Genomic DNA, 14,540 nt, shown 5'->3' on the forward strand with positions numbered 1-14,540 from the left:
TATGTTGCATTGTCCATTAGTAAGTTAATGGGAATGCTCCAAAAATGTTAGCATTCTGCATTTTCAGAAGTGTGCATGGTTTATTTGAAAATTGTACCTTATTGAAATGAAAATTCATTTTCTGAGAGTTCATATCTATGACCTACTCAGGTAATATCATCAATAGCATTTTTGCACTCTCAATTCTGTTTTATGTCTGATTTAAAACATTTCACAGTAATAAAAGAAACGTACTGTTCTGTGATTATCTATCTAAATGACTGAAAGAAAAAACTTTGCTCTGTGATCTTTCATACTATTAGTGATTTATTGTTACATTAAGTTGAATTGCTTTATTCATTGTTAATCTATGATTGTACATTTATTATTTACTACATCTTTTTCACTTGTGGCACCAACTTTTGTTATCTTGTCCTACTACACTTGCTAAACAAACAGGCCCTAACCTAATGATACTCAATTATTATTACCTTTTTATAAGTCGCTTTGGATAAAAGCGTTTGCCAATCAAATAAATGTAAATGTACCGTCTTCTTAAAGTGTCTCTCCCCTTTCAGATTTTTCCCAGTGAGTGTACCAGATCTTTACTCAAAACCTAATATTAGAGACCATGTGTGAGAAAGTAATACATTTCCAATACTTCAACATACAGTGCCCCTGTATGAAAAAATTAAGTAAGTGGTATTCCTCCTCTGTTTGAAATAACTGCATATAGACATTTCCTATAGTTAATAATAATAGAAAATAATGCACAAAAATTATGGAGAAAGAAAAAGAAAACACTAGGAAATGTAAAGAAATAATTATAGAGCTCTTTAGACAGAGTCCACTGTCCAAGGCCTTGTTTTAGGTCATCTCATACTATTGTGTGAAGTGCATTTCCTACTTTGACAGGCTCCGGGAGTTAAGCCTCTTTATTCTTGAACAAAGATAATAATATTTGGACTTAATCCAGGTCTTCAAAGTTCTCAAAGACAATGATAAAACAAATCCAGCAGAATACTTTCAACAAAACTGCAAATTACAGTTTTGATACCAGCAGAAATTAAATGAAAGTGTATTTAAGACTGAAGCCAGGAAACGCCTTTTAAGCAAACAGTTGTGGGAATTTGGAACAAACTGCCAAGTCATGTAATGAAAGTAGAAACCAAGGTTGTTATAGTTTTCCATCCATCCATCCATTTTCCAACCCGCTGAATCCGAACACAGGGTCACGGGGGTCTGCTGGAGCCAATCCCAGCCAACACAGGGCACAAGGCAGGGTGCCAACCCACCGCAGTTATTATAGTTTTGCCTTTTTATATTAGTTTTTATTTCTAGATTTTTTTTTTTTGCCTTGGAAATTCAGTTTAGTTTTAGTTTTCCTTCATCGTGTATTTTTAGTTTTAATTTACTTTTTATTTTACAAAGACATTTCTATTTTATTTTTTTATATATATTAGTTTCAGTTTTAGTAATTATGGTTCATTTAAAGAGCTCCTATGGATTTTAGTTTTTGTGTCACAATGAGACAGAACTGTACACGTAATGGGTTTGGATATAATATGAGTTTAATGTTATTGGAAGCTTACTACACTGCATGACACAGTTGACTATTTGGTTATTTTTTTGTCTGATAAAAAGAAGAATAAGCAAAACCTGGTACTGAATATGAACAATTTTACACAATTTTATAATTTTTAAAATATTTTCTATGTCATTTCTGCTGAACAAATCTGCGCTGACTGTTTTTTTTCTTTTCCTTTTATTGCCCAGAATGGGACAATTTGTAATGAAAACTACTCTAAATGTCTACAGCACACAACATATCCCACTCCAGCGACAATATGCTTATAATGAATGCCTTCAACATTGCATTCAAAAATCTCAAATACTGGGCTTTGTTATTTTCTACAAGCCATATTAATCTCTGATTCCATCTCAGGCACAAACAATTTATAGACAGAATTTTGCCACCTGCTGTTTTATAAAAACTTATAAAACAGATTCTACTGTGTTCTGATGGGTGTGACCATGAAAGTCACAGGGGCTAAGGAAGAACAAGTATCTTAGGCTTGAATCAGTGTGAAGACCCCACCTAGCTGTACTGGGGGAAACAAAGAAAGATAAGCATGTAGTGTAAAAGTCAGGGGCAGTGAGACTTGAATAGCACATGCATAAGAACAGAAAACCCATAATGAGTGGAGTAAAAGCAGGTAATAAGAATATGGACAGACACAAAACAACACAGACAGCATCTAAGATTAAATACAATGTATACATTATCTAAACCTGTTTTTCCAGAGCAGGGTGGCAGGAAACCTGGAGCCTAACCCAGCAGGTTTGGATGCGAGGCAGGAAAATCCTTGGTATGCAATATGTATAATATGGCTGATTGTTAAGAACAAAAAGAATATGATATTTCAACTATTTTGAGAGAGAGAGAGAAACATTGAAAAAAATGGGGACAGATATTTTAAAACATAATTCTGCTACTGGATTAATTTCACAATATCAGGTATTTTGAGCTGTGAATTTTAACTAAAAAGATAAATGAATAAATATAGCATAAATACAAATACACATTAGTATGTTTAGCTTTTCATCACTTGGCAGACTCTCTTTGCCTGCCTACCTGTAGTTCAGTAGAGACATTGCTACTCAGGAATTTTACAAGGTTTGTATCGCTTCACTATTAAATGACGTTTTTAAAGCAAAACTGACTGGTCAGCAACAATATGCTGATCTTGTATGATGACCTTCTCAGTCTCTCGATCAGTGCCGTTTTATTTTCAAATTAAAAATTTTTTAATAAATCAAGTATGTGTTCAGGTAAAGTACCACTTCCGGTTGATGGATTTGGCCCAAAAGTTAATAAAGATCTACACTTTTGGTGTAACATATTTCAAAAAAAATTTATTTCCAAATTTCATCCATCTATCTAGTTGTGTTTTTGAGTTATCGTGTTTGCACACACACACATATAATTCTAAAAAATGGTGTTTTCGGACTCTGGGAGTTCTAAAACTTCAAGATTCAACAAAATCTTGAGGTTGAATTTTTTTCATAATTACTATACTTTCTCTATACTTCGTGTGCAAAGTGGCATGTGAATTACTATCACTAAAAAGCAGGCACCTGAGAAATAAACTGAAACATTACTCACTTATGATTTTTATGTCCATATAGTAAAGTTTTTGTTGACCAACACATTCCGATTTCATGTGTTTGAATTACATCTTGATATACAACAAGTGCAAAGAAAGGCGACTGGTAAATCACTTTCTATTTCACATACTTTACGTGCATATTCAGCTTGCTGCGTCACTGCAAATGCTGTGTGAACACCTGACCTCCTTCACCAGCCACCGTTCACTGGATGAATATGTGCAGGGGGCTCGTGGTGGATGGCTTTCAGTTTTAGAGTTAAAAATTATAAGGGTTAAAAACTAACAGCAAGAATATTAATTTAAATATGAAAACTACAATTATTTTTAGCAAATTATCATTTTATTTCAGTTAGTCTTTCCAGCTACTTTAACAGCTTCGTTTAGTTTTAGTTTTTCATGTCGGTTTTATTAATTATTTTATTTCAGTTTATGAAAATGTTTTTTTAATAATAGTTTCAGTTTTGATTTTAGTTTTCGTTAATAATAACCTTGGTAGAAACCATGAAAACCTTTAAGAAGTATATGAGATGTCTGGAAAACTTAACATATTGTAGCTAAAACAAATAAGCTTCATGGACTGAATGGTCTTCTGTCATTTGTCAAATTCTTAACTTCATACGTCTTATGTTGTAAATGTGAGCTTCGCAAATGTGTGATATGAATGGTCAGATCTTGTCCCTGTTTAGTATAAAACTGATGTGGTGCTGATGTGGACTGATGTACAGCTAGCAAGGAGGATTAGAAGATGCTGAGCAGTATCAGTGTAAGTTACTTTAAAAGGAAATACGTCATATGTGAAATCCAAGTTAAATGGGTGCCAGTCCATGTACTGTATATAGGGCTATGCACAGAAATACTGAACATCTTGTCACACAACTTACAAGTACAAACTCAAATAGAACAATTAGCACAGGAGATTCAGCTCAACAAAGCTTGCCAGTCTAGCCCTTTAATTCTTCCAAAATAACATCAAGTCTTGATTTTGAAAGTCCTACTGTCAACCACACCACTCTTAGCTTATTCCATGTGTCTGTAGTTCTATGTGTGAAGAAGAATGTCCTAATGTTTGTGCAGAATTTACCCTTAACAAGTTTCTAACTGTTTTCCTGTGATGATGAGCTCATTTTAAAGTCAGAGTCTCGATCCACTGAACTAATTCCCTTCATAATTTTAAACACTTCAATCATGTCACCTCTTAATCTTCTTTTGCTTAAACTGAAAAGGCTCAGTTCTTTTATTCTGTCCTCAAAATTTTTATAGCTTGGAGAATGAAACTGCAGATACTACTCCAGATGAGGCCTCTGCAGCGTGTTGTGTTATAAAGCTTGAGCATGACCTCCTTGGACTTGTACTCTACACATCAGGGCACTATATAACCTAACATTCTGTTAGCCTTTTTAATGGCTGTCTGGCAGTTGATAGTGTTAAGTCCACTATGACTCCACAGTCCTTTTCATAATGTCTTCTTACAATTTTCAGACCTCCTATTTTGTATTCAAACCTAACATTTTTACTTCCTATATACATATCCACCATTGAGATCTGTTTCATTAACCACTTTTAATTTTGACATAAAAATTATTCTGCATTTTATGTTTTTTTTAATATGAAGTTGTCCCTAATCCTTTGAAACAGGTGATGTTAGCATAATTATTGGCCGAGAAATAATAAACCTGGGGCATAAAACCACAACATCCTAAAAATTATATGGAAGGCAAGAGACATTCTCAGTTCAAGATTAAAAAGGGCTCACTTCTTTAAAGCTGTCAGAATAGGAAATGTACTTCAGTCCAGGCATGTACTTGTTTGCACGTCTATTCCACATTTTTGCTCTTTGTGTGTTTTTTATGTTTTGGTCACCAGAATTACCCACGCTACTCCAGATTTTATTCATTGGCATATTTTAAAGTATGTCAACCCTTGATTTTTATTTATCAGCTTTTGTGTAGTGTTATGTAATGTTTCATTACTTGTTTTGTTGGCTTATGTGAATTGCCTGGACATTAAGTGTGTTATATTAATATAAGCCCCTAAATACTTTTAAGTGTTAGCCTACTTTTGTTTGTGGACTGTAGTTTACTGCTTCCTCTGCACCTGCTATCCCATTTCATCTGTAACTGTGCATGTAAATGTATGTCTAAATTTATTTTCTTAATATAAATTAGAAATCATAATTGTGCTAACATGTTCCCACACTCCCAATCCAATTTTATAAGGTACCACAGAACTCAATGGTTTGTTGATCTTCTGTGCTGATTAAATTGAGTTTCAGTAAATTGCTTATTTATTTTTGTTGTTTAGTTTCCTGTTTAAAGAACTGTAAATTCTGAAATTATCTTCCGCTTTTGTTTGCATTTCGATCTTAAGATCAGTTGTTATTGGACATTCACAACCCTCTTGGGCACTGCTACTTGAAAAGGGGTCACATTTCATTCGTTTATTGGATGCCATCCTGTTTAAATTAGAACTGATGATTCAGTCTACAGCATAGCGTACTTTTTGGCCTTATGGCTTTATGTATTTAGTTTGGTCTGTGATGTGTGTTCTTGTCCTGAGGAAACTGAAACAAAATTTTATTATCCTAATAGATACTGCACATTTGATATGGGAACTAACTCTTGAGGGCACTGAGGTGAGCAAGCAAACATTTAATGTGAGGAGCGATCTACAGAAAAGTTCAAACCTCTTAGTGATATTGTAGTTTTAGGCCAGTTTGTTTAAAACACAACTCTTTTATTATCTGGACTTTTCATAAAATTCACTGAACATGGCAGCGCTGTCCTTGATTTTGCATCATACATAGTACCTGGCAGAGCTTGGACAGATTATGCACAAATTGTTAGGCTCATTTCTGTCTTTTTTTTGAAATCGCACATTTCCTTAAAACAGAAGCTAACAAGAAGGAAGTGAGTTGCCTTCAAGCTGAATTGTTTAGAAGCAGACATTTGTAAGATGAAAATCATAATGTTATAGACTCTGATCAGTACTTCGGAGTACTTTTTCATAGTATTATTCAGTCAATGGATTCCTCATTTAGGGAATGTGTAACACATCTGTGCGTGGACAACAGAAACTCTGAGTCAGCCATTGAACCGGTTGAAGTTTATAATGATACTGCTGTGGCATTTCTTTTGCTTTAACCAGCCCATGTGATGTTCTCCCACATTTTTCAAGCAGCAGCTCAGAATTAAAAAGGATTCAAGACACCATCAGTGAGTCATACTAACCTATAAAACAGAACGTTGAAACCAGTCATTATGTTGTTTTTTGGCAGGTAATTTTCTCATAATGACAGTGCTGTCGTCCATGCCTTTTTATTCTTTTTGTTTTATAATAATGCTCTTAATTTTAAAGTGCTTTGTAATAGTGCTTTCTGCCTTGTGTTTGGCACAAATGTGGCTTGATGCTTTGCCTTCTTTTGCAACAAATAGAATACTCTATTGCCTATGTTAATATAACATAGCTGCTTACATCTAGGCAAAGATGTGCATAAAATTAAATGAAATTTAAAAAAAAAAAATTAGAAAACGAGAATTACATTACACATTACATCAGCTATATATTGTGTTTTTGGACAAGACATATTTATTATTATTATGTTGTTATTCTTGTATGTTTGGCTAATGTAGGTTAAGAGACTTGGTTACAAAAGAAGTCGAGGTGGTCACTAAAACCGATAAGGTTGATACAGCCACTGGGATATTGTAGATGTTAAGGACATGTTTTGTGGTTTTAACTATGGGAAATTTCAGTAAAAGAGTACCATCTAATTGAAATGTTCCATAAACTCAAGTATTTTGAAGGTTTTATGAAAATATAAATAGTGTATCGTGCATTGTCAAATTATTCTTTAAAACCCATAGCTGAAATCTGATACCCTCATAAAAACCTAATGGACAAACTCACAAAATAAAAAGGAAATATAACTAACGTGCCTTACCTAAGAATACTGTTATAATGAAACTTGAAAGTACAGAAACACAGCCTGTACAGATTTACTGTGTGTAAAAAATTTAAACAGCCTCATTGACAGTGTACACTATGGTGTGGTACTGTGAAAGTTAAGGAAGGCTGCTTATTTCAGTTTATCAGTCATTAATTCACAGTTTTCACTTTAATATTTATTGGCTTTTTGTGGTCCTATTGACTTTACTGACTAGACTCTGCTTTTTCCAGGTTCCTTACCAAAGTGGGTTGTGAACAAATCATCGCAGCTACTTGCCCCTAAAGTAAGCAGACAGTTTTTATGGTTTTATCTTTTGCTTTCTATCTGTTGCTTCTGTCACTCGTTGCCGTTTCTCTTTGTATACTCATTTGGTTTACTATATCAGCGAGTGTTGTGTTTAAGAAGTGGTATTATCTAATGGCACGTCCAGTAAATATTTCATTTTTAAAATGTAACAGCTAAACAAAAATCTGTTTTTGAACAGAGAAACACAGAGAATGTATAATCGATATGCCTAGCAGCAGATATGTATTCATGGGAGATTTTTAAAGCTGATTGCAATCCCAGAAGGGTTTTTTTTAACAGAAAGAGTTGCTGATCTTAATCTACTTTGCCATTTTAAATTAAGATTCCTTCCTCATAAACTAAAAAAGTGGGTTTTTAGGCATTTTTAAAATGTTCCACAGCATTAGCCTGGCCTATTTCTGACAGTGCAGCATTAGATACTTTACTCTGAGAGTGATGGCCGTGGATTACTATTAATCCATCAGTATTACCCTACTTATGCCTTTCATCTGTTAAGCTTTAACTGTTATTGGCATCAAACTCCCAACAAGTGCATATACCACATAAACAATAACTGTATCTGAGTGCATCCTTCCTAGTTCAGGAGATGTAAAGTTTTTAATATGACTCTTAATAATTCAATTTTCTTCTTCTTCTGATAAACCTGTCCAAATATATATTCTGAAAATTAAAGAGAATTTAATAGCTTGTCCATAGACAGCAACTAAACACTACTGCTGCCTGTTAAACGGTTCCAGAAAATGTAGTTAATCAATATGAAATTCACTCCATAGACTGACCAGACTTATTCACCATTTGCATAACGTGAACACTGACGTGGACAAACTAAAAGTACATTGAAGCACCTCTGCAGAACAGGAAGACGTAGCCTTCGGAGCTCTACGACAATTAGGGACATTTCTAGTAACTTTCTTTACTGGCTTGACAGTATCATTCTACTGCACACAGGTTCACACTTTTAACTGTTATTATTTATTTAGCAGATACATTTATCCATGATAACTTACAAAAACAAATTATTACATATTGAATATGATTACAAAATACCGAGTTACAAGCATGAGTGGAAAAGTTACAATAGAACACAAGATGCAAATTACCAAATTTACTGCCATTTTTTGATAAAAACTACAATTTATACAAAACTGAATTTGCTTTAACACTTGATTGGGTCAGAAAACTGGAGACATCCTGGAGAAAAACAGAAGGTATGGAAGTGTGTTTCTCTATACAGATATAAAGAATGAAAGACAGAAGAGAAATTAATCCTAATTCAGCCTTGGCAGTAGTGTTAATGTACAGTATTATGCTGTGCTTTCATATGTATTGTGATTCTCCCCATCTGTGTTTTACAAGGAAAACTCTTCAGTGTATTTCACACTTGAGTGAGCAGCAACAGCTCTGCATGATTGCAGCCAAGTTAGAAAATTTGAAACTAGTTTTGAGTGGCCTAACATTTAAAAATTGTACAATCAACAGATATGTTATATGCTCTTAATCTACAATCTGGCCTGTGGGATCAGTACAGTGCATGTAGGGTTGAGTGGGCAGAAGTGGCGTGTTTCAGTGGATGGACAATACAGTTCTTCCATTTCAGTCACTAGGCTTGGTTTAGTGTTAACCACTGTTTCCCTACACTCCTGCTTCTAAATATATCCAGTTTGTTCAGAGTATCATACAAGTCTATTTTATATACTGGAGAACTTTCCAGGAGATCATACTTTTCTGGAGTCCAGTTCCCATACATTTAACACCTATTCAGACCTCAATGGTCATATTAAGTGAGAATTGTTAGGTACTAAACTAGCCAAAGATTTTGACAGTTAGGCCTCACAGTGAAGTGTATGTGTTAACAGTGCTCACAGTTTTTCCTTAGCTTGACTAAGACGGGTTCTTAGAATGTTAGTTTTTCAGCATACATACTGTATTGAAGTTGAGCACTCCTAATTTTACCACTCCCTATTTTAGTAACAATACAATTTCTAAGGTGTTTTATGTTTGAATGGCAGTTATGAATTTCTTTCATACTAATGATATTTTTTATCATCAGACAGATAAAAAACTTTGTGTTCTTGGTTAAGAGTATATGAAGGATTTCACTTATTGATGTGCTAGTCTGAGGACATTTGTGTATGGCTTTTAATAATGATTGGAATGAATGCTAGGAAAGGCCCAGATTTTATAATTTCTAATAAAACAAAGCTCTGTTCTGAGTCCCACAACTATCAAGTAAGTGATTTCAATGGATAGATGGATATCAATTCTTGTAAATTAAGAGAGAAACTCCAGTTATGATGGGCAAGACAAAAAAGAATCCACTCTTGTAGAAAAAAGTGTATAAGAATAAGAAAAGAAAATAAAGCTCATATGAAAGCTATTGCATGTCTAGTATCCATCTGTCCATCCACCCACTTAGTCAGCCCTAGTTTAATTTAATGATTGAACACTGGATGGGAATGCCAGTTGTGCATCCTCACTCATGGAAACACTCATTCACTCATACTGAGAACCAAAAGCAGGCACTTTACTGTGTTTCCCCGAAAATAAGACCAGGTCTTATATTAATTTTTACTCCAATAGATGCACTAAGGCTTATTTTCAAGGGATGTCTTATATTTATTCATCTACAACAATATACATTTATACAGTCATGTCATCTTCTTCTGGAATAACATTATAACTCTTCCATTCAAACCTTGAATTCCAACCTGAATTTCTTGCTACTCCTGCCGCTTTTAGAATCCTCCCTGATCGATTTGTGTGCTTTGATGTTTGATGAATGGTTTGATGTGGTGAAGCAAAATGCCGACATACAAGTGTATTCGTGATGCTTTTATATTCAAGTGTTGCATATTTTATTTTTTTTTGCACCTTCACCACAGCATCAGAATGTTCAGCAGCGTATTTGACCCACAGAGAAAAAATGAAGGACATGGTGTAAATGTCTATTTTGTGATTAAAGTGGAAATTTCAGCTTTAACCTCGAAATGTCCACTTTAACCTTGTTGTTTACTTTATCATTAAAGCAGACCGTTGTAAACATCATCTTAAAACCGACCCAGTTGTTAATCGCTACATGCTTCTGGGGCTTCCTCCTGACCCGACAGCACTGGCAAGCAGCAATAGATCACCACACATAACACATTAAATTTATGATATTCCAACTCTCTGAACATTTAGAATTCTTAGATTTATACTTGATATCATTTTCATGATGAAATACATTAAATTATGTATGTTACATTTTACAGATAAGTTGTTAACTTTGTTTAAATAATGAATACTGCTAATAGTTATACATATGGGGGTGGCAGAGCGGTAGCACTGCTGTCTCGCAGGGAGTCGCGTCCCTTGTGATCTCTGCCTGGAGTTTGCATGTTTTCCTGATGCGTTTCCACAGTGTGCTCAGTTTTCCTTCCAAAGACATGAAAGTTTGGGGATTTGGTGACGGTAAAATGACATTAGTGTATGTGTGTGCTTGTGTTCAGCTTGCCATGAGTTGATGCCCCGTCCAGGGATTTTGTTTCTGTCTTGTGCCCGATGCTTGGTTGAATGGGCACATCCCTGGATTGATGGATGTAATCATTAAACATCCTTTTCAGAGATTTTGTGGCAAGGTGTCCTCGGAATTTAATGGCTGTTTCGGGCACATGCGTTGCATCGCATGAAGTATAAACCCGGCCTTAGGCGCCTTACTTTTCAGCTGGCGATCTTGACTAGGGCTTATTTTTGGGGTAGGGCTTATATTACAGAGCAGCCTGAAAATCATGCTAGGGCTTCTTTTCGAAGTAGGTCTTATTTTCGGGGAAATACGGTATTAGAATCTGTGTGTGGACTCTGTGTATGAAATATGCAGCTAAATAATCCTCTTTAGCCTTTTTCTATATAGAACATAAAAATTCTGTCTTTCATTCCTAGTGTGAATACATTATAAACGTAAATACTGTACACTAAATGTCTCTTTGAATTCCCATTGCTTTACCTGCCTAATAGTTAATGTGTGGCAAGCATACTAGCACAAGAATGGAAGCCGTCACATCATCCACATAGGTGCTATTCATTGGTGGTGGATAAAGTGGTTCACCTCTGTCTATGAAAAGTGACATGTAATTAATTAATTAATATTACCTTTAAACATCAAAGCAGGTATTTGCTGGTAAGGTCAGTTGCTTTATGTTGAGTTTTTAGGTTGCATTTTTCACAAAGATAAGCCATAGCCATCACCAACTCTTTATTCCAAATATAAGATATGCATATACTCCATGGCCTTTAAGTGCACCTGCTCCTCAAAACGGTTTTTCATGTTGCTGTAATTCTCTCTACACAGTATAGTATATAACAGTATATATATTATGGAGAAATGATCAAGAGTTGTTGTTTGATCAATTATTACAATGGACAGGACTTGTGATCTAAGTGACTTTGTCCTAGATATTATTGTTGGTGCTAGACGTGGTGATTCCAGCATCTCAGACATTGATTCCCTCCTTTGATTTTTCTTTTATTTATATTTAAATGTCCTAGTCTTTTCAGTTTACAGAGTATGCAGAGTATGTGCGTTGGCACATAGCAGCAGAAATCAACATTTGTCAGACCATGTGATAAAGAAACCTGGTCTGACAAATGTCGATTTCTGCTGCTACAGTATGTACCAGTCTGAAACTGGAGTGTATTGTAAGCATGACTCCATGGATCCAACCTACCCTGTTTCTAAGGTTAAAGGCGTTCAGTACTAGTATAGTGGTCCAGTGAGTAGATTCTTGGCACAGATTAGGCCTCTTAATGCTAATTGAGTATCATTTGAAGACCACAATGTACCTAAGCATTGTTGCTGACCATTATCATTTGAAGACCACAATGTACCTAAGCATTGTTGCTGACCATGTGTATCCCTTTATGGTCATACTCAGACGGATATTTCCAGCAAGATAATGTACTCTTGTCACAAAACGCACATCATCTGAAGCTAATGCAATGAACAAGACAATGAGATGGATTCTATTTGGTAGAGATGTGGGAACTGTAGCCAACACAACATGAATGTGTGGCTGAAAAAAAAAACATAGGAGCTACCTAATGTTGTTGAGCAGGCATCAGGGGCAGCCCTGGGCAGAGAAAGAATTGGTGGCCCCTTTGCCCGCCAATGTGGCTCATCTGCAGTTCTTCCGCCAACTCCTTAGCTGAAACCTGTGCAGATTTGAAACCACTCTTCTTATAGGTTTTCAAAAACTCCATAGTCTTTGCAACGTCAAGTTGCATATCCTTAGTTTGCATGATTTTGCTAACGAGATTTATTTGCAGCAAAATTTGCATGGCAGCCCATGATATTCTCATTACAGCAGAACGTTATAATACTACATATAGCTTACTGCTCCGACTCTAGCGACATTAGTAAATACAGCATACTAATTAACAAGAAACGCAATGTTTTTCAGCCACATTGCTGTCAGCTGTGTCGTTATTTTCTATTTCTGTTTTATATTCAATATATATTGGCGTGGCGGCCCTGTGCAGGTGCACAGTTTGCACATGCCTAAGGCCGCCCTTGCAGGCATGGACCAAATCCTTTAAGAAGTGCTACCAGAACATTCTGGAATTCCATGCATTGAGGACATTAGGCGCACCTAATAAAGTGGCCTATTTGTGCAGTATCAATGTTCTTAAGGATGTTTGAAGATAATAGTCAGGAACAATATCACAATACTTTGGATAAATTATCCAGTTAAGGTGCGAGGAAGTGTGCTGAGATCAGACATCTCATCTTCCCATTTGTGTTTGATAAAATTATCCCATTAACTTGACTCCTTAATAATGTCAGGAGCTGTCTAAGACGTTACTTGTTTACATCCTAATGTATTTGTTCTATACATCCTAAGCATATTTCCAAGATACTGGAACTCTTACTCCACGCTCCACTTTTTCAATTTCAATACAAACTTAAACCAAATACTGTATTTTAATAGAACTTTGTTTTATTATCTGCTGCTGACATTTTAAAGTCGTCTTAACTACAGGCTTGTGCTGCTCTGTGCTTTTTAAACTGTTGTGGTATTTTTGTATGTCATAATAAGCTCCAAAGCACGTACCTCAGAATGAGTTTTGGTAGTTGTGCTCACACCCCTCTTGAGAAGGGTATGGTGTCTGCTGTTTCTAAGGGACAAGAGATAATGTGAGTTTAATGTGCTGTTACTTATGGTAATGAGCCCACCACCACTCGGCTGGATGTGCAGTGTATAATGCTTTGATGATTATTAAGGTTGCACACTGAACTCCGAAGATCCCCTGCACAGAATCCCTAATGTGCATGTTTTTTGAAAGTGCAGGCATTCCATTTTTAAGTCTGTTTTTGAAGTGGCACTCCAATGAATAATTTATCTATTATTGCTTTCTTTATGTAAAAGCGATTTTCTCAGACTTGGGTTGCTTTAGAGATGTATGAGCATTAGCAGCAGGAGACTGTGAAGCATACGGAGTAAAGAAATCTGCATGTTTTTTAAAGTTACTACTCATATTGTTTCTCCTCACAGGTGGCGCAGTGGTAGTGCTGCTGCTTTGCAGTAAGGAGACTGTGGAAGATTGTGGGTTCACTTCCCAGTTCCTCCCTGTGTGGATAGCGCTTTGAGTACTGAGAAAAGCGCTATATAAATGTAATGAATTATTATTATTATTATTATTATGATTGGATGTGCAGTGTGATCGCAGTGTATGTGGATGGTGACACTACTGGAGGGGAGTGACTTTTATTTATCCAGAAAGAGTTGCACAGGTGTATGATGACAATCTGTGCTTGAGTTCCGGATGTCATGGTTCTTTAACTTGCTTTTGATTTTTGCATGTTTATTAATAATAGAAACACTGAACTGCATTCTTCCACAGTTTTCAGAGCTGCTTCAGTGTCGTTTGTTTCCTGATGTTTGCCCTTCTTGTGGTACTAACAGGGTAGAAGTGTTGTTGTGTGGGGATAATGAATCCGTGTGGGAATTCTCTGTTGCATTTACCTCTTTACACAGCACTTTTTGAGACTCCACATCCAATTTTAAACAAGGATGTTAACATATGAAGAGCTTTGCTAATATTTTGGCAACAATGCTTGCTGGAAGAGGTGTCCTACATTAAAATTAGCACTAGTGTGACGCTGA

General features: G+C 35.6%; 1 protein-coding gene across 1 annotated transcript in view; it reads left to right on the forward strand.

Moving 5' to 3' along the window:
• Positions 1 to 14,540, forward strand: part of stard10 (StAR-related lipid transfer (START) domain containing 10) — a 92,218-nt gene that overhangs the window by 64,529 nt on the left and 13,149 nt on the right. Inside the window, exon 5 of the mRNA XM_028799384.2 lies at positions 7,326 to 7,378. Within this exon, the coding sequence (XP_028655217.1) occupies positions 7,326 to 7,378 (53 nt within the window). The remainder of the gene's footprint in view (positions 1 to 7,325; positions 7,379 to 14,540) is intronic.

The sequence above is a fragment of the Erpetoichthys calabaricus genome, chromosome 4 (genome assembly GCF_900747795.2).
Source record: "Erpetoichthys calabaricus chromosome 4, fErpCal1.3, whole genome shotgun sequence".
Taxonomy (NCBI): domain Eukaryota; kingdom Metazoa; phylum Chordata; class Cladistia; order Polypteriformes; family Polypteridae; genus Erpetoichthys; species Erpetoichthys calabaricus.